Source organism: Babylonia areolata, chromosome 15 (assembly GCF_041734735.1).
Source record: "Babylonia areolata isolate BAREFJ2019XMU chromosome 15, ASM4173473v1, whole genome shotgun sequence".
Taxonomy (NCBI): domain Eukaryota; kingdom Metazoa; phylum Mollusca; class Gastropoda; order Neogastropoda; family Buccinidae; genus Babylonia; species Babylonia areolata.
Genome location: NC_134890.1, coordinates 12,343,603 through 12,365,427, shown reverse-complemented (window position 1 = coordinate 12,365,427; position 21,825 = coordinate 12,343,603). Strand labels below are relative to the sequence as shown.

The 21,825-nt window shown below is 44.0% G+C and overlaps 1 protein-coding gene across 2 annotated transcripts in view; it reads right to left on the bottom strand.

The window, feature by feature from the left end:
• Positions 1-9,190: 9,190 nt before the first annotated feature.
• LOC143290438 (cysteine sulfinic acid decarboxylase-like) overlaps positions 9,191-21,825 on the bottom strand; it is a 47,741-nt gene continuing 35,106 nt past the window's right edge. For both annotated transcript variants that reach the window (XM_076599869.1, XM_076599870.1), the window contains exons 10-14: positions 20,688-20,766; positions 18,004-18,203; positions 16,150-16,204; positions 14,695-14,784; positions 9,191-12,661 (exon numbers count right to left, since the gene is read on the bottom strand). In XM_076599869.1, the coding sequence (XP_076455984.1) occupies positions 12,488-12,661; positions 14,695-14,784; positions 16,150-16,204; positions 18,004-18,203; positions 20,688-20,766 (598 nt within the window). In that variant the 3' untranslated portion in view covers positions 9,191-12,487. The remainder of the gene's footprint in view (positions 12,662-14,694; positions 14,785-16,149; positions 16,205-18,003; positions 18,204-20,687; positions 20,767-21,825) is intronic.

The following is a 21,825-nucleotide window of genomic DNA, read 5'->3' as shown; positions in this document are numbered from 1 at the left end:
ATATGTTGTGTTGCATTGCGTTGTGTTTGTATTATGTTGTGTTGTATTATGTTGTGTTGCGTTGCGTTGTGTTGTATTATGTTGTGTTGCGTTGCGTTGCATTGTTTTACGTTGCATTGGTATGGTATGGTATAGCGTTGCGTTACGTAGCGTTGTATTGTATTGCACTGCATTGCTTTTTTTCTTGCTTTTTTTTGTACGCTTATAAGTTGACTTCATCAAGTTTTTGCGCCTTACACATATTATTGTTAGTAGTAGTAGTTCTTTTTTTATGTATTTATCTATTATTTATTTACTCTTTTTTTTTCTTCTTTTTTTTCTCAAGGCCTGACTAAGCGCGTTGGGTTACGCTGCTGGTCAGGCATCTGCTTGGCAGATGTGGTGTAGCGTATATGGACTTGTCCGAACGCAGTGACGCCTCCTTGAGCTACTGAAACTGAAACTGCATTGCATTCCATTACTTTCTGTCACAACATATTTCTCTGTGAGAAATTCGGCCATTTAACCTTCTCCAGCCAAAGTCAGGTATAACCCACCCACCCGTTCATTCGCACCCAGGGTGGAGTGATGAAAATCGAATCAAGATCACAACAACACGGGGTCCTTTGAACTCAACTCCCTGGTGAACACTTGATCGTAAGTTCAACGCTTTTTTTTTTTTTAACCGATTGTGCCATGGCGCCTACCCGCCCCCTCCCCCTCCCCCAAACAACCCCCCCTCCACACACACACACACACACACGCGCACCCCACCCCACACACACATACCCTTATCTCAAACCAACCCAGCCAGCGACAACCAGAGCAATTCCGATGCCGTAGATCTGTCGCTAATGGTTTATACACATTCCGACGAAGTTTCCTCCTCTGGAGTCTACTGCAGAATAATGATGTCGTCGTGCGATTATCGGCCGACGTTCAGTGTGAGTAGGGGGAAAAAACAGAAGGTGGATTGAGACCTTTAATCTCTTTGTCGTGGCTTGGGGGGGGGGGGGGAGGAATAAGGGAGTTCTGGAATGCGAGGAATGCGTGTTCAAATCAGAGGAAGGTTGTCTTGTTTATGTGAGAGTGGGTCAAGATAGGATTCTGATGAATTGGCTTTTTTTCTGGGGGGGGGGTGGGGGGGGGGTTCGGATATGAGCACGGTTTTGTCTGGTATGCATGCATGCCTGTACGCAGACACAGACACAGACACACACAGATACACACACGCACAGACACACAGACACATACACAGACACAGACACACACACACACACACACACACACACGGCGCCATCACTACAGCAAAGCAACAATCCGACATTACACAAGTCAGCCAGAGGGACGGGGGGGGGGGGGGGGACGATGACAATAAAAAGAAGAAGAGAAGAAGAAGAAGAGAAGAAGAAGAAGAAGAAGAAGAAATGATGATGATGATGAAGTAGCAAATAAATTGATGATGATAGAAGCTAAGTACTTTTTTTTTTATAGTGCAGGGAAAGATAAGTGGAAGACAAAAGATTGAAATTTAGAATAAAATAAAAACAGGCCACGCTCAGTGGATCCCTAAAGTGCGCACACACACGAATACACCGAGCCAACTGTGAAGATGAACAGAGACAGACATACAGACAGACATAAAGACAGATAGACAGACAGACAGACAGAATCAGAGAGAGAGAGTTCAGCAATCGCGATTAAAACTATCAGTAAACAATTGTCCACACCACGTTTACATCACCTGTTCATCCCACCCAACCTGCGAACACTGCACGATGTTAACTACACCCTATGTTCCTGTTACAAAGCCATTTCACATACGCCCTTGTCGCTAAGATACGCTTTTAAAAAATCACAACCTCTCTGACTGGAAAACGATTCGCGTGGCGTTAGAATGATACAGCGATACATGATACATGTAGAATTATACAGCGATAACTGGGCGAAACTTGTGGAAAGGGGATGACCAAGAATAGTCCATATTTAGTCGCTGTGACGTCAAAGGTGTCAGTCCTTTTTGACAGACGACCGTTGGCGGGACAAAAACAGCTTGTCATCTGCTGGACTGATTAGTTTTCCATTCGTTCCGTAAACACCCTTGTGAAAGTTTATGGGTGGTCTGACTTTTCACCCAGGGTGGAAAAAAAAGGGAGAGGGGGGCAGGGGTTGGGGGGGGGGGGGGGGGTGGGAGGGCCGTGCTTGTTGTGCTGGTTTTAAAACGTGGGCCTGGGTGATGGGGTGGTTTAGTTGGTGACTCGTGTGTTTGAGAGGAAGGACCGAAGCTGGGGTGTTTGTTTCTTGTAGGTTATTGGGTGACAGAAAATAAAAAGTGTCATCATTGTTTAGTGTGTTTTGCAACTTACACGGCTTTGTTCAAGGTAACCCTCTCTCTGTGTCTCTTGTTTCTCTCCCTCTGTCTATGTCTTTTTCTCTATATTTTTGTCTGTATGCCTCTCTCTCTCTCTCTCTCTCTCTCTCTCTCACGCACACACCCACACATGCACGCACACGCACGCACACGCACACAGACACACACACACACACACACACACACACATTCATTCGTGTTCGGGCGGGAATACAAGTGTCAGTCAAAGTTTTAGAAATCATTTGTTTCAGTTAATTACGCCGTCAAAATAGACTTCACCTTACAGATGATAAAAATGCCGACCAGGGCCCTAGCATACACCAAGCAAGCATTTGAAAATGTTACCACTTCCATAAGAGGGATGTTGTTTCTGAGTGTTCAAAACGTATCAAGGGGCAAAGAGTGTCTGCAGCAGGTTGTGTGCTGCCTGGATGGTTTGTCTGACGCTGACAGTGGTGTATGATAGTCCGTCGTGTCCATCAGAATATTGTATTGTATTGTATTTCTCTTTTTTGTCACAACAGATTTCTCTGTGTGACATTCGGGCTGTTCTCCCCAGGGAGAGCGCGTCGCTACACAGAGCGCCACCCATTTATTGGGGTATTTTTTCCTGCGTGCAGTTTGTTGTTTTTTTTTGTTTGTTTGTTTGTTTGTTTTTGTTGTTGTTTTTGTTTGTTTCTTGTTGTTGTTTTTTTTTGGGGGGTTGTTTGTTTGTTTTTTGTTTTTCCTGCGAGTGACGGTGGGAGAGAGTATGTATACATGCTCTTTCTCATTGTCACCCCCTCGGAGGAAAAGATAGGTCTACTTAGGTTTTAGCTAGGTATTTACGCCTCTGCGCACACAGGTCATTAATAGTCAGTAATGACGGCTGACCTTCCAATTTGAAGATTGAAGTGGATTTTTCTACAGAATTTTTCCAGGGACAACCCTTTTAATACCGTGGGTTCTTTTACGTACGCTAAGTGCATGCTGCACACGGGACTTCGGTTTATCGTCTCATCAAAACGACTAGCGTCCAGACCACCACTCAAGGTCTAGTGGAGGGGAAGAAAATATTGGCGACTGAGCCGTGATTCGGAACCAGCGCGCTCAGATTCTCTCGCTTCCTATGAGGACGCGTTACATCTAGGCCATCACTCCACCATGATAGCAGACGGGGCAACCGCTGTCCCAGCTATCTGGGCCAGAATTTTGTTCTAGTGGAGAGTGTCTTGTCCTAGTTACATCCCCCACTCTCTCGGCCAAGTGGGACTATTTATTCATCGTGCTTTCTGTCAGTGTGTATTGACATGTAGAAGGACTCAGGACCCATCAGCCGCTGTAGTCAGGATGTTCATACAGATCATGGATAAACCCGGAGCGCACTCTGAAAACATGTATGGAAAAAAAATAGTTGTCATAGTTCGCAGTCTTCATAGAAGCGTCAGTCAACCTGTGCAGCATATTCAGGATTAACTCTTTCCACACGAACGGCGAAAGAGACGACGTTTACAGCGTTTCACCCCCAATTACCATCATCAAAATATTGCAAGCGGAAGGCTCTTATACTGAAGACGTGAATGTTGACAAAAAATACCACAATTCTGACGACGGAAGCTAAAGGTTGGGTCATTCAGACACCCACTGGACATCCGAGGGGTCTGTGTAGAGGAGAAGAGAGGACTGGCCGTATTGAGTGAGTTAAAAGGCTATGCCAGTCTTGAATAAAAAGCTAATTTGTGTTTGTGATTATTTTTTGCCATTGCTGCTGTGTGCACATGTCAAATGATTGGCATAAGAATAAGCCCGGAGCTCCCATTTTTTTGAGGAAGTGTCTGGGTTTGTTCTAATGTACCTTTTACTTACCTGTGTGTGCTAGCTGAATTGGTAGTACAAGCAGCATTGACTTGAAGCTGTGTCCATTGTACAAGGAGAAAGTCACCACTCTTTATTGTTTATTTGTCAATCAACCAATCACAGTTGTCAAACCGTATAAACATCAATCCGCAACAAAATATCGAAATTCACAGTCTGTAAGAAAAAAGGGTCAGCATGCTAGAATGACTCATTAAATACACGTGCTGGATATGGACTCATAAGACAACAATCTGGAGCTTCTCGGTGTTAGTGAAACATACCAAAAGAATAAGAGGAAGACGCGGAAGTGGATATTCACAGTCTGAATCATTTATCATCCAACAACTGGTAGACTCTGTCAGAAATCGAAAAGAGTGTTGCATCGGCAGCTTCAGAAGATATTCCCAACTCCCACAACTTTCGGTCGTTCGTTTCCTTCGATAGAATGACAAAATGGACCCCCCAAGCTCCCCATACCAACTGCCCCCCCCCCCCCCCACCCCCACCCCCCCAAAAAAAAAGTGAAATTGGGAGTCGCAGCCCACGAACGAAGATGATGACAAAATGGACATTACCAGCAGCAGTAAGAGTAGTAGTAGTAGTAGTAGAAGTAGCAGCAGTTGTAGTGTTTCCTGCTGCTGCTGCTGCTGCTGCTGTTATGATTATGATTATCATTAATATTATTATCATTGTTATCATTATTTTCAGAAAACAGCAGTAATGCAGCCATTGCGTTTCATCCTCCTCCTCGCCTGCCTCTACATGACTGGGATGTCCGCTGCAATGCCACCACCACCACCACCACCACCATCATCCAAACCGTCAGCTACACTGCCTCAACCACTGTCTCCTCACCTTCCCAATGACCGGTCATCGTCGTCATCATCAAAACTGTCGTCAGCCAGTGTGTTTGTTACAGGCACTAACCCTGTAGAAGAAACCTACCCCCTGCAACCATTTAAGAGTCTGTTGCCGAGAACTTATTTCCACCTCAAACAAAACCAGCCAATACAAACACCACCACCAGAACTGTTGGAAAATCGTCATGGTCAAAATGATTTCTATCGTCGCCGAGAAGACATGCACATTGCTCTCCCACCTCTGCCCCCGAAAATGTCGCTGAGTTGGCTTCAACAAAACACGGTCCACCGTGAAGCAGAGAAGCAGTTATCCCATACCCCACAACTGCTTCCACTTGAAAAACCTTTCCCCCTTCCAGAAAACCACCCAACCCGACCACTTCAATCAAAGTTGGGGAGGATTTCGCTTCCTCCACAAAATCGTTACCCGAACCAGCCACCCCCGCCTCCACAACTGCTGGGCAATGTGTTTCAACCAAACTATTTCACCCTCCCCAAAAAACAGCCACCATCACCACCGCAGGAACTACCACACCCACCACCACAACAACAACGCCATGAAACAGAACAATTCAATCCCCACCCCCCACTCAGCGTCGTTCCATCACCCTCGCCCAAGTCTCCAGACGGGGTACCACCACCAGAAGCACCGGTGGTAGTGGACGGGATTCCCCTATCAGATCTGCCCCCTCACCTCCTGTTGGCTGCCTATCTCAGTGAGAAACTGCACAGCAGAGCGGAATCGTCGAGTGTTGCACGTGTCCCGAGACAACGTTCGCTTGACCCGTTGGTGGTTGATGGTGAGGCTGATGAATCGGATGCAGCGGGGACAGGGCTGGATACCACGTCCTACTGCACGACCGACGAATGCGTTCAGATGATGCTGGAGTACGAGAAGTGGCGTCAGGAAAATGGGTTCGGTACCTCTGGCGGGCGGTGGGGTTAGCGATTCTGTCTGAAAGTAGCTTCTCGGTTTTGGACGTAGCTTCTTATGTGTGTGTTCTTTTTTTTTCTTTCTTTTTTTTTTTCCTTCTGTGAACGTCTTTTTGCTTTTCAAACTAAATAATATTATTACCAGCTGGAGGAAGTTTGGCTTTTCGGGCTTCTTTCTTTCTTTATTTATTAATTTGTTTTATTTTCGAAGTGGACTTGTTAACAAAATGGTTTCTTCATTTATTGATTTATTCACATATGTTTGTTTTCTTTATTCGTTTCCTTCTAAATTTGCTTATCTATTTCTTTCCAATACTTTTGGGGTCTTTCTTTTTTCTGCGTGAAAACTACATGAACACAGAGGACATTATTTTCAGTCTGATGACCAGAAAAGTCCCTACATGAAATCATTTATAGCATGAAACAAAATGAACAGTAAGAATGTATAAAATTATCTATGGAATAGAATAGAAATAATCAGCAGAAAGGACAGTGCACTGACAGATAGGAGCGGGATGCACGAGCAACTTTTGACTTACTTGACTTATTCCTCTTGATTCCGTGGGGAACATAGGGCCGCAACAACACTCCTCCAACGCACCCGGCTCTGGCTGATCCTCTTCAGTTCGGCCCACGTCATTCCGGCCGCCCTTGTCTCTGCCTCAATGCTTCTCCGCCAGGTCTGCTTCGGACGGCCAACTTTCCTCTTCCCCTGTGGGTTCCAATCAAGAGCCTGTCTTGTGATGTTTGTTGCAGGCTTGCGTAGTGTATGGCCTATCCATCCCCATTTCCGTTTCTTGATTTCCGTCTCCAGTGGGGCCTGTTTTGTCATGTTCCAAAGTTCTTCATTGGAGACAACCTCTGGCCATCTGATGTTCAGGATGTTTCTTAGACATCTGTTGGTGAATGTGATGCACGAGCAAACTGACGAAATATTTCTCACTTTGACAAGGATTGTACATCTATTTTGCGCATTACAGAGGAAAGGTCAGAAGTGTTGCGTGTTGATTAATACTCAGGAGACATGGAACGCGTGCAGGTGTGTGTGTGTGTGTGTGTGTACGTGTGTGCGTGTGAGAGAGAGAGAGAGGGAGTGTGTGTGTGTGTGTGTGTGTGTGTGTGTGTGTGTGTTTTCACGCAGGTCTTGATCTACGGAAGACAATTCATGTCGTGTCCAACATGCCTGCACCAATAATTTCCTCCCCTGAGCAGTCTCGACAAGCATCACCCCCTGGTGTTGCGGCAAGGGCCGAGTTCCATAAGCGATCTTTGCTGTCCACGCTAAGTTTGCTTAGCGTTAAGAATGTCTCTTCAAAGTCCGTGGAATGAGCGCTAGCCAAAATCGTTCCTGCATCTCCGCAGCCCAGCCTACGCTTCTTTATTTGACACAAGAGATAATTCGCTCATTTGTCTTAAATTAATCAAACCACGTTATCCCACTGCCGTCGACTGGGAAATTTTCAGTCACGCCTCCTTTGATGCTGTCTGTCTTCCAGAGCTCAACACAGTACACAAACCAATGTTCAGATTATGGACTGAACACTGTTTCTCTCTCCTCTATGGTAAACTAGTTTTCATATTTATCAGCGTCTGTTTATGTAGACTGTTATACTGTACTGAAGATCCAAAATTGCCAACAACCATATGAAACACACACGCGCGCCCGCGCATACACACACACACACACACACACACACACACACACACACACACACACACACACACACACAACGACAACGACGACGAGGACAACATATTCCTTTTAACAAACTGGCATGTTCGATTACATGTAAATACTGAAAAACTGAAAATAAATTAAGTAATTTAAAAAATTATTTTTAAAAGATTATAAAATATGATAATATATATATATACATATATATGTGTACTTATTGCTATGGTGATCATGGGTGTGCGGTGTCGAATGACCGTGTGACACAGGGATTCTGCTTAATTGGCCAGCAGTTATCATCACCCCCCCCTCCCCAACCCCCAACCACACCTCCACACACCGCTAACAAGATAACAAATGACTTACAGTGTAACAGGGGGAAAAAAATGGTCGGAGAACATGATTTACGGTTGAACTATTCCGGATCAAAGTGAACAGTTTCAGATCGTTTGGTTGAAGCGTTTAAATGGTACGCGGTGGTGACGTTCGACTCTTCATAAAGCAATATGAAATAACGTGTAATTCTTGTCAAAACTCCAATTCATTAGAACAAGTATAACAAAAATTCTATTCAAAAAACAAAACGAGAAACAAAAGGAGGAAGAAAGAAAATATGAAAGAAATACAGAAAAAGACAACAGAAAATAAAGAACAATCGCTACGATTAAAAAAAAAAAATTTTAAACGTTTTGCAAGTCTGGAATCTTTCACTTTTCCTTCTCTTGCATGCTTCACCTGCAGTTATCACGACGTCAACCAAGTAGTGGTTTCGACGTAAGATAGATAGGTAGACAGACAGACAGATGGACAGATAGATTGATAGACAGGCAGACATACAGACAGACAGACATGTGTGTGTGTGCGTGTGTGTGTGTGTGTGTGTGTGTGTGTGTGTGCCCCAGAATTTGGGGTCGGGCGGAGGGGTGGGGGGTTCGATGCTGATAAAATAAGTGATCATGGGGATGATGGCTGACAATGTTGTTACGGGAGTCCGTTTTAAGTTTAGGACTGTTTGACAAGGCTGTACACTCACAGCATATCCTGGTGTAATTCTGGCTGAGTCATTCAGACATCTGCAATGTTTGGGTCAGGAATGTTTTGAGAACATTTATAATATTAAAAAAAAAAAGAAGAAGAAAAGGACGCATTCGTGAAGTGGATGACCCTTGACTGTGTCATCGCAGTCTTATAGTCTTCTCGTTTGAAACCATAGCGCGCTCATCTCTGGACAGGAGCCGGCCACTGGGCTGAAAATACTCCCACCTCTGATGGGACTCAAACCAGCGTCCTCCCACTTTTCCGTACGCAACGCCATCCACTTCGCCACGACTCAGCTGGTAATTACACACAGACTGACAGAGAGGGGAGGCGGAATGTGAGATTGGCGAGGTGGGGGGGCGGAGGTGGGGGGGTGGGAGAAAGAGATAGAGACGGAGACAGAGAAACAGAGACACAGAGAGAGAGGGGGGAGAGACAGAGACCGAGACAAAGAGAATAAGGCAGAAAGAGCGTACATTTCACACTTCTACAAAGCCACAATTATTTATTTAAATCATATCTTTCATCTTCATTTTCCTACAAAGCCAAATGCAACTGTTTTTACATCACAGTGCTGGTTCCAAACACCAATATTGTGCATAAGCAAGAAATGACAAGGTAAAACACCAAGGCAAGCCACACAAAATAATGTTCTCCAAATGTGCCGGGAACACACACACACACACACACACACACACACACACACACACACACACACCATCGCTAAGAGGATCACAGCGGATACTTTGCCTCTGTTGTGCACTGTGTAATCAGAGAGAACATGCAATTCACATGGCTACAGCTGGTTATGCCAAAATGATACAAATAACTTATTTTTCAAATCTGCTTGTAATCTACCTAATGCAAATGACATTCACCTGAATGCAGTCGGTCTTGCTAAATGATGGAAAGAATTGCTGATTAGTTGTAAATACATTTTCCAAATGCAAATGACATTCACACAGTCACAGTCGGACACACTAGATAATAAAAATGATTGACCACTTTTTGTTTGAAAAAAATTAAAACAGGCTCTTTTTTTTTATAAAAAACAGCACATTAGACTCTTCTGGTTACAGCTGCCAAACAGTTGAATAACAGATAGCTCACAATTTTGAAAACAATTCTCGTTGATTTATATACACAACTTCCAACTTGACATCTCAGCTCTTGTGCCATCAAAAAACAACAAAAATTAGACATGCTTAGCCTTCAAGACTAGCGTGTGATACCCACTTATCCCAACAAAAAAAGGGGGAAAAATGCAAAAACAACAACAGCCTCTTTGACCCAAAAACTTTTTAAATAATCGATATTCTATTTGTATTTGTATTTGTATTTCTTTTTATAACAACAGATTTCTGTGTGTGAAATTCGAGCTGCTCTCCCCAGGGAGAGCGCGTCGCTACATAACAGCGCCACCCATTCTGGTGAAAACAAATCTCGATATGGTATATTATAGTAAAAGTGGAAAGGGGGTGTGACACTAAAAGACTAAATCCAGTACTTCCTTCACATGATGACTACATTTCACACCCTAACCCCAGTTTGTTTGTTTGTTTGTTTTTATTTGTTCGTTTTGTTCTGTTGTTGTTTTTTTGTTGTTGTTTTTTTGTTGTTGTTTTTTTAGTAAGCCACTACAAAAGCAAACTGCACATACACACACACTGGCTGTACTCTAGACACAAACCGTGAATCAGACACACTCTTGGTACAACTGACTGCAAATTTGTGTGTGTGTGTGTGTGTGTGTGTGTGTAATTGCTTAGGTTCACTGTATCCTTTTTGTTGCTGTTATTTTGTTCCTTTTTTTTAAATAAATATTTTGAATTAAAATAATGAATTTATATACAAAATAAAACGGTGGTCGACCCAAGAAAGTCCGGGTAAAAAAAAAAAGAAAAAAAAAAGACTGCAATACCAGTCATCAGCTGAAGGGTCTCTAAATGCTCTTGTGAAACATCACAATTCCACTGACACAAAAATATGTTTCCAAAAATCAGAAACGTAGTTTCCAAACGAAGCATAAAAAAACAAGTACAAGCATTTTCTTGCATCCCAAGTCCTCTCCTGCTTTTTCTTCTTCTTCTTCTTCTTCTTTTGCGTTCGTTGGCTGCAACTCCCACATTCATTCGAACAGTGGGCTTTAACGTGTATGACTGTTTTTACCCCGCCGTATAGGCAGCCATACTCCGTTTCCGGGGGTACCTCCTAAGTCACTCAAGAATTCCCTCGCACCTGTTCAGCCTGTGTCAGATTCCAGTTTCTTCTGGGGAGACAAGGAAATTCAAGTGTGCATCCAACGGGCGCAATAGCCGAATGGTTAAAGCGTTGGACTTTCAATCTCAGGGTCCCGGGTTCTCGGTGACGGCGCCTGGTGGGTAAAGGGTGGAGATTTTTCCGATCTCCCAGGTCAACATATGTGCAGACCTGCTAGTGCCTGAACCCCCTTCGTGTGTATACGCAAGCAAAAGATCAAATACGCACGTTAAAGATCCTGTAATCCATGTCAGCGTTCGGTGGGTTATGGAAACAAAAACATACCCAGCATGCACACCCCCGAAAGCGGAGTATGGCTACCTACATGGCGGGGTAAAAAAAAAACGGTCATACACGTAAAAACCCACTCACGAGTGAACGTGGGAGTTGCAGCCCACGAACAAAGAAGAAGAAGAAGTGTGCATCCCACTTTGTTTCTTTCTTTCTTTGTCATCCCCGCAACTTACATTTTTTCCCAATTGGTTGAACAAAAGTGGCCAATCTGGGCCTGTCCAAGTCCTGATGTCAAACAACGTCTGTATCAAGCTTATTTCCGTTTCACCAATTAACGATCTTGACGTTTCATCTCTCACCCTGCTTACTATTATTATCATGTAATGGATGCGTTCAAAGGTCTTATTCAAATCTACTATCAAAACAAGTTTGGTTTCTATGTCGCTTGTAGTGTCTGAGAATATGCCACTGCTAAAGTTTACAACACACACACACACACACACACACACACACACACACACACACACACACACACATATTCACACCGGGTCACAATGTTTACACACTTGAGTGTAAGAAAATCATTCAATGCCTGGGGTTTCTTTAGCCTGATTTCAAACACACACTGATTTCAAACACACCCACGTCCGCGCGCGCGCACGCACTCACTAAAAACAATCTCTGATAACTAATTAAACTATCAGCTATTTATCCGAGATTCAATTTTCAATATGACGAACGTATAATTCATTTATACTGTATAACATTAAAAACTATTGTATTCAAACTAAGAATTATATATTTTGTCCCATGATCGTGTTTTGATTCAACGCGTATGCGTGCACGTGCGCCCACACACACACACACACACACACACACACACACACACACACGCGCGCGCGCGCGCGCGCGCACTGATGACAGGACCAAACAGTCGTCAGCCGGTTAGTTCGTCATAGTCGATTGGTCATTGAGTCATTCGTTGGCTAGTTTACTGTTAGTTAATTGTTAGTTAGTGAATCTTAAGATGTCTATTCTAACACACACACACACACACACACACACACACACACACACACACACAAAACCACACCCGTCCACCAACCAACCTACCCCATCCATCCACCCCATCCCCCAAGCACACACACACACACACACACCCCTCAAAATAACCCACTGGCAGCAAAATGCACACCACCCGTGTAACACCGCACCACATAATCCCACCACCAGTGTTGTTTCTGAATTGGAGTTTGTTTAAGTCCACCTCAGACTCCTTGAGTCCATCTCAGACTTAAGTCCATCTCAGAGATCTTTGCCCAGGCGGGCAATTTCAGAGACAACGAAATCCATGTCCGTCAAGGTGGCCGAAGAGTTGGAGACGACCATACGGAAGAAGTTCACCCTCTCCCCGTCCGGCTGGTAGCCAATCAGCAGCGTCCCTTCCTCCACCATCCGCTGTTTAATTTTTGGCGCCACCTGGCGGGCAGGTCGGGGACGGGTGGTTGTTAACTTTTGGCATGTCGGGGGGGTCATTAATGTGTAGCGTAGTACGGGGTCGTCAGCGTTGCAGTTAGCAAGTCATCAGTGTCACATAATTATAGAGAAGTGGACGGCATTAGTGAGACATGTAGGATGGGGGTACGGGGGGGAGGGGGGGCGGGGGGTGATTAGTGTGGCGTGTTGGGTTTACTAGTGTGGGGCGCAGTGTGTGTGTGTGTGTGTGTGGGAGGGGGGGTGGGCTGGTGAGGGTCATAAGTGTTGCATGGGGTCATTAGTGTGGTATGTAGGGGGTCATCACTTATGATTCGTAACGGGTACATCAGCATTGCAGGAAGGGAGTCATGTGGCATGTATGGTGTCATTAGTGTGACACGTAAGATGACATCAGCATTGCAGTGTGACAAATGTGGGGAGTGATGGGGGCATCAGTGGGGAATGTAAGAGGTCATCAGTGTGGCAGGTGGGGGGGGCGGGAGGGGGGGGAGGGGGCTTCAGTATGGCATGTAAGGGGTCATTAGCATGATACGTACGGGGTCATAAGATTTGCAAGTAGGGAGTCATAAGTGTGACATGTAGCTGGTGGGTCATTAGTGTAGCATGTGGGGGGGGTCATATGTGTGGCATGTTGGGGGGTCATTAGTGTGGCATGTGGGGGTCATTTGTGTAGTATATGAGGGGTCATTAGTGCAGCATGTAGGGGTTGTCAGTGTGGCGTGTAGGTTATTTGTGTTGCATGTAGTAAGTGGGCCGTAAGTGATGCATGCGGGTGTGGGGGGTTATTAGTGATGCATACAGGGGGTCATTGATGTGGCATGTATGGGGTCATCACTGTGATGCATTCGGGGAGGTCGGGGGGGGGGGCATTAATGTGGCGTGTATGGGGTCATTAGTGTAGCATGTAGGGTGTCAGTGTGGCGTGTATGGGGTCATTAGTGTAGCATGTAGGATGTCATTAGTGTGGCGTGTATGGGGTCATCAGTGATGCATGTAAGGGGTCATTAGTGTAGCATGCAGGGGTCGTTAGTGTGGCGTACAGGAAGTTATTTGTGTGGTCATTAGTGATGCTAATGGGGGGGTCATTAATGATGCATGCAGGGAGTCATTAGTGATGCATGTGGGTGGGTCATTAGCGATGCATGTAGGGGGTCATTAGTGTGGCATGTAGTTGGTGGGTCATTAGTTATGATTGTACGGGTCATTACTTGGTCATGAGGAGTGATGGCCTAGAGGTAACGCCTCCGCATAGGAAGCGAGAGAATCTGAGCGCTCTGGTTCGAATCACGGCTCAGCCACCGATATTTTCTCCCCCTCCACTAGACCTTAAGTGGTGGTCTGGACGCTAGTCATTCGGATGAGACGATAAACCGAAGTCCCGTGTGCAGCATGCACTTAGCGCACGTAAAAGAACCCACGGCAACAAAAGGGTTGTTCCTGGCAAAATTCTGCAGAAAAATCCACTTCTATAGGGAAAACAAAAACAAAACTGCACGCAGGAAAAAAAATACAAAGAAATGGGTGGCGCTGTAGAGGAGGGAGGAGCGGCGCAGCGGGGGGGGGGGGGGGGGGGGGGGGGGGGGTCGTTAGTGTGGCATGTCGTTGGTAGGTCGTTACTGTAGCATCTATGGCGTCATTAGTTTGGCAAATATGGGGTCATTAGTGTGGCGTGTATGTCATAATGTGGCAGATACAGGGGTCATAAGCGTGATGTGTACAGGGGTCACTAGTGTGGCATGGAGGGGGTCATTAATGTGGCATGTATGGGGAAGTCATAAGTGTTGCGTATAGAGGGGTTATTAGTGTGGCAAGTAGGACATCTCTCATGTGATTGTTGGGATTTGTTGGGAATCGCGCGAAGTCAATTTCACAATGAAAAGAAAGGTTTGCAACACATTACAACCATCATCATCATCATCATCATCACCGTGAACGTTAAATCTCTAAACAAATTTTTTTTTAAAGTATAAAAATGACGAGGGAATGCAAAAACAAAACGACGCAGGTTAACTCACTTTGGACAGTTTTTCCCACCATTCTTCTGTTTCTTGCTGACCACGCAGACTTGGGGGTATGAACCAGAAACAGACATTCGTACACTCAGGCTGAAACATATAATTCCATATCAAAGAGAATTGTTTAAATACATTTTGACTGTTCAGTGTTATCATACTACAGTGATTTTTTTTTTACGCAATGTATGATAGTTTAGTATTTTTATACAAGACAAGACAAGGCAAAATTCTTTATTTCCGAGGATAATGGATAAGCACTGGCTTTTTTACATCCAATCTCCTCCCTGAAACAGGGTCTACACTTCACAATGCTACATATATGTCATGGCATACACTATACAATACTACATCAAGCCATAACATGCTTCGTGTGTATAGGCGCGCAGGAGATCAAATACGCACGGTTAAGATCCTGTAATCCATGTCAGCGTTCGGTGGGTGATGGTAACAAGAACACATTCACACATGCACAACCCCGAAAACGGAGTAAGGCTGCCAACATGGTGGAAAAAAAAACCAACAAACGGTCATACACGTAAAATATTACATGTCTGTCTGAGTGTGTATGTGTGCATGCCTGAAATCTGATTGAATGACACAGGAAACGAATGATGAGCGCCAAATGGCAGCCGTCAGTCGGCTCCACCCAGGTAGCCAGTCTGTTTTGCAAATTACTCCGTGTTTGTAAAGCTCATAGAGCTTGGTCTCCGACCGAGGATATGCGCTATATCAGTATCCATATCAATCTATCAATCAATCAAACATGCGTACACAATACTACATAAAGGCATACTCATGGTAATAATAACACACACACACACACACACACACACACACACACACACACACACACACACACATCATACTTTGTTTCAATGTCAGCAGTTACGTATCTTCTTGCCCAAGTATTTCACAGAGAGTAACTAGTTATTCTGCAGATGATTTGGGGTAAGTTATTTCTAACGAGGTTCTTTTCGTAGAACTTTCAAAGGCATTACTTCATAGCCCTATTTCTACATTCCTTTAATGTACTTCATAATCATGTTAATGGTTTTAGTTATCATCATCATAATTGAATTATTTCTGTTAAAGCTAATTTCATGTTAGTTATGTATTTCTTAGTAGTTTTCTACCTTTTCTGTATTATCCTGACTTCTCTTTCCCCTCTCCCCACCCCACCCCACTTTTTTTTTAATCGTCTAATATCACTAATAGTGAAAAGACGCTAAACTAAAGAACGAACACACACACACACACACACACACACACACACACACACACACACACACCAACACACGCACGCACACACACACACACACACACACACACACACACACACACACACACACACACACACACCACACTACATACAGGCTCAAAGAGAGAGAAAACACTTCAAAAGAAACACCCAAAAAGAGAATGACAGACAAGAACGGCGGACAAAGAATGGATCACCTCTTCAGTAATAAGACGAAAGCCCTGTGTGGTTTTCAGCTTCTTCACCAGATACCTGGAAACAAGTGCACAAAACGTATATACTGCACTACACTGTGGTCAATTTGTGTTGCGTCAGACTTCTCTGTGTGGATTTCAGGCTGCTCTCCCCTGGGAAGACGCGTCGTCATAGTGCCACGCCACCTATATATATATATATTTATTATTTTTTCTGTCAACAAGTGTATGTTTTTCAATCAAAATGTGTACATTTTTTTCTGTCTGCAAATGTGTATGTTTTACAATGAAAGTATATATATATATATATATATATATATATATATATATATATATATATATATATATATATATATATATCTGCAAATGTATTTGTTCTACGATCAAAGTGTATATATACTTCTCTGTCTGAAATTTATTTGCTTTGAAATCAAAGTGCATATGTATTTTTCTGTCTGCAATTGTATTTGTTTTACAACAAACAAAAAAAAACTGGGTTTCTCAAAAGAATCTTATCATGGACAACCCTTTTGTTGCAGTGGGTTCCTTAACGCGCACTAAGTGCGTGATGTACACGACAAGACTTCCACGAAGCCGGGCATTGAAACCTCAGATCTAAAAATAAAGCTAGTTGATCAGTGGTTTAAAAAATACACGATCCCCACTTTTTCGACGGACGCTGCTCCTTAAAAGCTTTCGGGTTATTTTATAAAGCATTTTAAAGATGAAAGAATGAATTTTTCAGTGGTGGGATTGACTAGAAGCTTTATTTGGTCTGGAAGCACAGTAGAGCGTCAAGAAAAAATAGGTAAATTTTGAGCCACAATTTTTTCAAATCGAGTATAAAAAATGTCAACTGGAAACTTAGCCCACGTAAAGTAGAGAACGTGATCTTTTATTTGATAGGTCTCTTAAGTCGATTGGTTGTAAGGAGTAATGTCCGTAACCTATTTTTGTCACCAACCATCTCGGACCAGAAGCAGACGTTGGAAAACTTGATTACCGCGCTGAGTTTTGAAGAGCGAAGGATACTCCACTTCGGGCGATCAGTTTCACACACACTGTCTTGCACACACAAAAAAAAGAAACACATAACAGGAAAGAACAAAGGTGGTTTTGTTTTCTGATATATCTTTCAGCTCGATGTATGCAGTATCGCGCTTGCTAAGGCGAAGTGAAACATTATAAAAAATACATCCGTCAGCCATAGTTACACAGCATTACATAGCTGCCGGACCTACCTACTCAAAGTTTAAAAATCTTCGTGTGTGTGTGTGTGTGTGTGTGTGTGTGTGTGTGTGTGTTAATGTATACGTACGTGCACACGCATCCTCACGTGTGTGGCGAACAGAAGTGAAAGCAGGAACGCTAAAATCTGAACACAACTTTGCACTCCTTAACCTCCTCTATACCACTAACACCAAGCCAAATATCACAACAACAGCAGCAGCAACAACAATAACAACAAAAACAACAACAGCAACAATAGAACAACAACAACAACAGTTTAACTTTCTCAATGAGGCGTCACTGCTTTCGGACAAATCCATATACGCTACACCACATCTGCTAGGCAGATGCCTAACCAGCAGCATAACGCAACGCGCTTAGTGAGATCCTGAGGGCATGCATATATATATATATATATATATATATATATATATGTGTGTGTGTGTGTGTGTGTGTGTGTGTGTGTGTGTGTGTGTGTACATCACCACAACTACCACTACCACCACCACCATCACCACCACCAACAACAACAGCAACAACCGAAACAACAACAGCAACACCAACAGCAACAACAACCGAAACAACAACAACAACAAAACAACAAGACTCACAACACCAGCAACTCACTGAGCACAGTGGAAAAGGTGCTCAACGTCCCGCGCGAACTGCTCAGTGCCCTTGGCCTTCCACATCATCCACAGTTTGAGCACGTCCACCTTGCGCCCGCACTGAAGCGACTTGTCGCCCGTGTCGTAGGACACGTCGTAGAACTTGTCCTGCTGGAACAGGTACCTGGCCCTGGCTGAGTGACACTCCTCCAGTAAACCCTGTGGGTCAGCAATATATACATATATATTTTTTTTTCTATTTATATATATATATGATAGTCAGCCGTGTCCGACTATGACCATCAGGACAGCAGAGGAGGCAACTGCTGTCCAGACTATTTGGGCTAGAATTTGATTATAGTGGAGAGTGTCTTGCCCAAGTTACATCCCCACTCTCTCGGCCAAGAGGGTTTTGGGACAGTCGGCGTTGGGATGGTTCCCGAAGGCCAACTAGCCCACACGACTGCAGTACTAAGAGCCAGTGCAATTTTGCCTCCTAGTTTGAGAGTCATAGTCCTTCACAAAAGACTAAGCTGTAAATGATTTCCCATTGACTGGAGAAACCATTGATAATACAGCTCTCATTTTGCTGTTGGCCGAAATGTATACTTATGTCAATCTGTGATATAAGCTGAGTGTTGGGCATCTCTCTCTCTCTCTCTCTCTCTCTCTCTCTATATATATATATATATATATTCGGATCGACGGAGAGAGAGGGATGGATGGATTGAACAGGTACATGGTCATAGCTGAGTGACATTCGTCTAGTATACCCTGTGGATCAGCAATGTGCATAGGTGAATTATGTACATGAATGGATGGATGGATGGGTGGAACAGGTATTTGGCCTTGGCTGAGTGACACTTCTCCAGTAAACCATGTGGATCAGCAATAGATAGATAGATAGATACAGATGGATGGATGGATGGACGAACGGATGGACGGATAGATAGATCGATGGATGAATGGATAGATAGATAGATAGATAGATAGATAGATAGATATAGATAGATGGATGGATGGATGGATGGAACAGATACTTGGCCTTGGCTGAGTGACACTCCTCTAGTAAACCCTGTGGATCAGCAATATGTATACGAAAGTATATATTCAGAGAGAGATAATTGCATTTAGATCTATGTTTCAAATTTCACCCCATGCCCCCATTTACCCCGTTTCCCCCAACTCACCATTCCCTCCCCTCCTCTTTTAACTCACTCAGTACGGCCAGTCCTCTCTTCTCCTCTACACAGACCCCTCGGATGTCCAGTGGGTGTCTGAATGACCCAACCTTTAGCTTCCGTCGTCAGAATTGTGGTATTCTTTGTCAACATTCACTTCTTCAGTATAAGAGCCTTCCGCTTGCAATATTTTGATGATGGTAATTGGGGTGAAACGCTGTTAACATCGTCTCTTTTGCCGTTCGTATGGAAAGAGTTAAACGATAATACTCAAATGTATAATATCAAAATGTCTTCAATTACCGATATGTGTAACGGTGAACAAAATTCCTCCTCCTCCTCCTCCTCCTCCCCTCAGAAAGAAAGAGAGGGAGAGAGATAGAGAGAGAAAGGTAGGAAGGTAGGTAGGTAGGTACGTTAGTAGGTAGGTAGGTAGATATGTTTTGTGAAGGACTATGACTCTCAAACTAGGAGGCAAAATTGCACTGGCTCTTAGTGCTGCAGCCTTGTGGGCTAGTTGGCCTTTGGGAACCATCCCAACGCCGACTGTCCTAAAACCCTCTTGGCCGAGAGAGTGGGGATGTACTTGGGCAAGACACTCTCCACTATAATCAAATTCTAGCCCAAACAGTCGGAACAGCAGTTGCCTCCTCTGCTTTTCTGATGGTCATAGTCAGACACGACTGACTATCATACATACATATAGCCTACATACAGGTAGATATGTAGACAGCGAAGTAGATAGCAACAGGAAAATGGTACTCACCATGTGAAGCCCCATGGGCGAGAATTGTGAGTGAAAGTGAAAGTGGGTATTCATTTTCTTTCTTTTTTTTTCTCGGCGATTTCATCTGTGTGTGTGGAGGGGGGGGGTATACATGTATATAGATAGAGAGACAGATAGATAGACAGATAGTAAGATGCAAACAACTTATCCCTTGAGGAAGGAACAAGATCGCTCCGAAATTTTGAAATATGTGACAGATTGATGTGTTTGTTTTTCCTCTCTCTCTCTCTCTCTCTCTCTCTCTCTATATATATATATATATATATATATATATATATCACTGTAATAGGAATTCATTATATATATATATATATATATATATATATCACTGCAATAGGAATTCATTTACATCTTAGTGTTTTATGAATGAATGACTCTCAAACTAGGAGGTATGCTTGCAATGGCTCTTAGGGCTGCAACCTCGGGGACCATCCCGGAGCCGACTATTTCCAAAGCCCTTGTGACCGAGAGAATCGGGGTGTAACTTGGACAACACACTCTCCACTATCATCAAATTTATCCCAGACAGTCGGAACAAGAGTTGCTTCCTCTGTTGTTCTGACGATCATAGTCGAACACGACTGACTGTAGTGTGAACAATGGGGGGGGGGGGGGGGTCCCATTATGCATATTCAACTTTTGCTATTTCACTGAGATGTAGTATTAGAAGAAGGAGGTGGAGGAGTTGAACTACAACAAGACGAGAACAAAATCGCGTGCCGCGTTTCCGATTACCTTGTATTTGGTGAAGAAAATGGAGCACTGGAGAGGAGCGCCCATCATTTTATGCGGGTTCCACGTCATCGAGTCACAGCTGAAATGGAAAGTGACGTCAAATACTTGTCCAGTCTTTAAATTAATGACGTGATATTCGTCCGAGGAAATACGAGCTGAGGAATCGCGCGCACACACACACGCACGCACGCACGCACACACACGAACGCACCCCCCCCCCCTACACACACACATACACACACACACACTATACCATATAATACAAACATTTTTTCTTCACTTCAAACCACCTCCCATCCCTCCTCTCAAGCACCTCCTCCCCCCCCCCTCCACCACCACCCCTAAAAAAAACAACCCTGACTGTTTCAATTCAAACTAGACCAGATAAAACCACCTACTCAAGACGCTTTCACCACCAGCCAGATGGAGCACCGATGTCGCTGAATTGCGACCAGATTATGGGTTGGTTGTTCGCAGACCTGCTGCTCTTTAACTCACTCAGTACGGCCAGTCCTCTCTTCTCCTCTACACAGACCCCTCGGATGTCCAGTGGGTGTCTGAATGACCCAACCTTTAGCTTCCGTCGTCAGAATTGTGGTATTCTTTGTCAACACTCACCACTTCAGTATAAGAGCCTTCCGCTTGTAATATTTTGATGATGGTAACTGGGGTGAAACGCTGTTAACGTCGTCTCTTTCCCGTTCGTATGGTGAGAGTTAATTTTCCGTGAAAGAATAGGCCATATTTCGTAGATGGCAATGGTAAGGGGTGGAGGGGCAGGGGAGGGGACGTGGGGGGGGACCTCTGACATTCTTTGACGTCATCTTGTCCGTGCTCATGACGTCATGGAGTGTTGCTTTGCACATTGACTGGCAATTTTTCTGGGTTTTTTTTTTCTGCAGACTTTTGCCAGGAGGACAACACTCTCGTTGTTGCCATGGGTTCTTTTTCTTTTCAGTGCGGCCAAGTGCGTGCTGTACACGCGGAACCTCGGGTTTATCGTTTCATCGGTATGACTAGACAGCCTAGTTTGCGTTCGTTTAGCGGTTGTTTCGCTTTGTTAGTTAATTAGGCGACGTCTCTCCAACGAAGCCCATGAAGTAATTTTCTGTAATTGTACTCAAATATTCATTTCAGA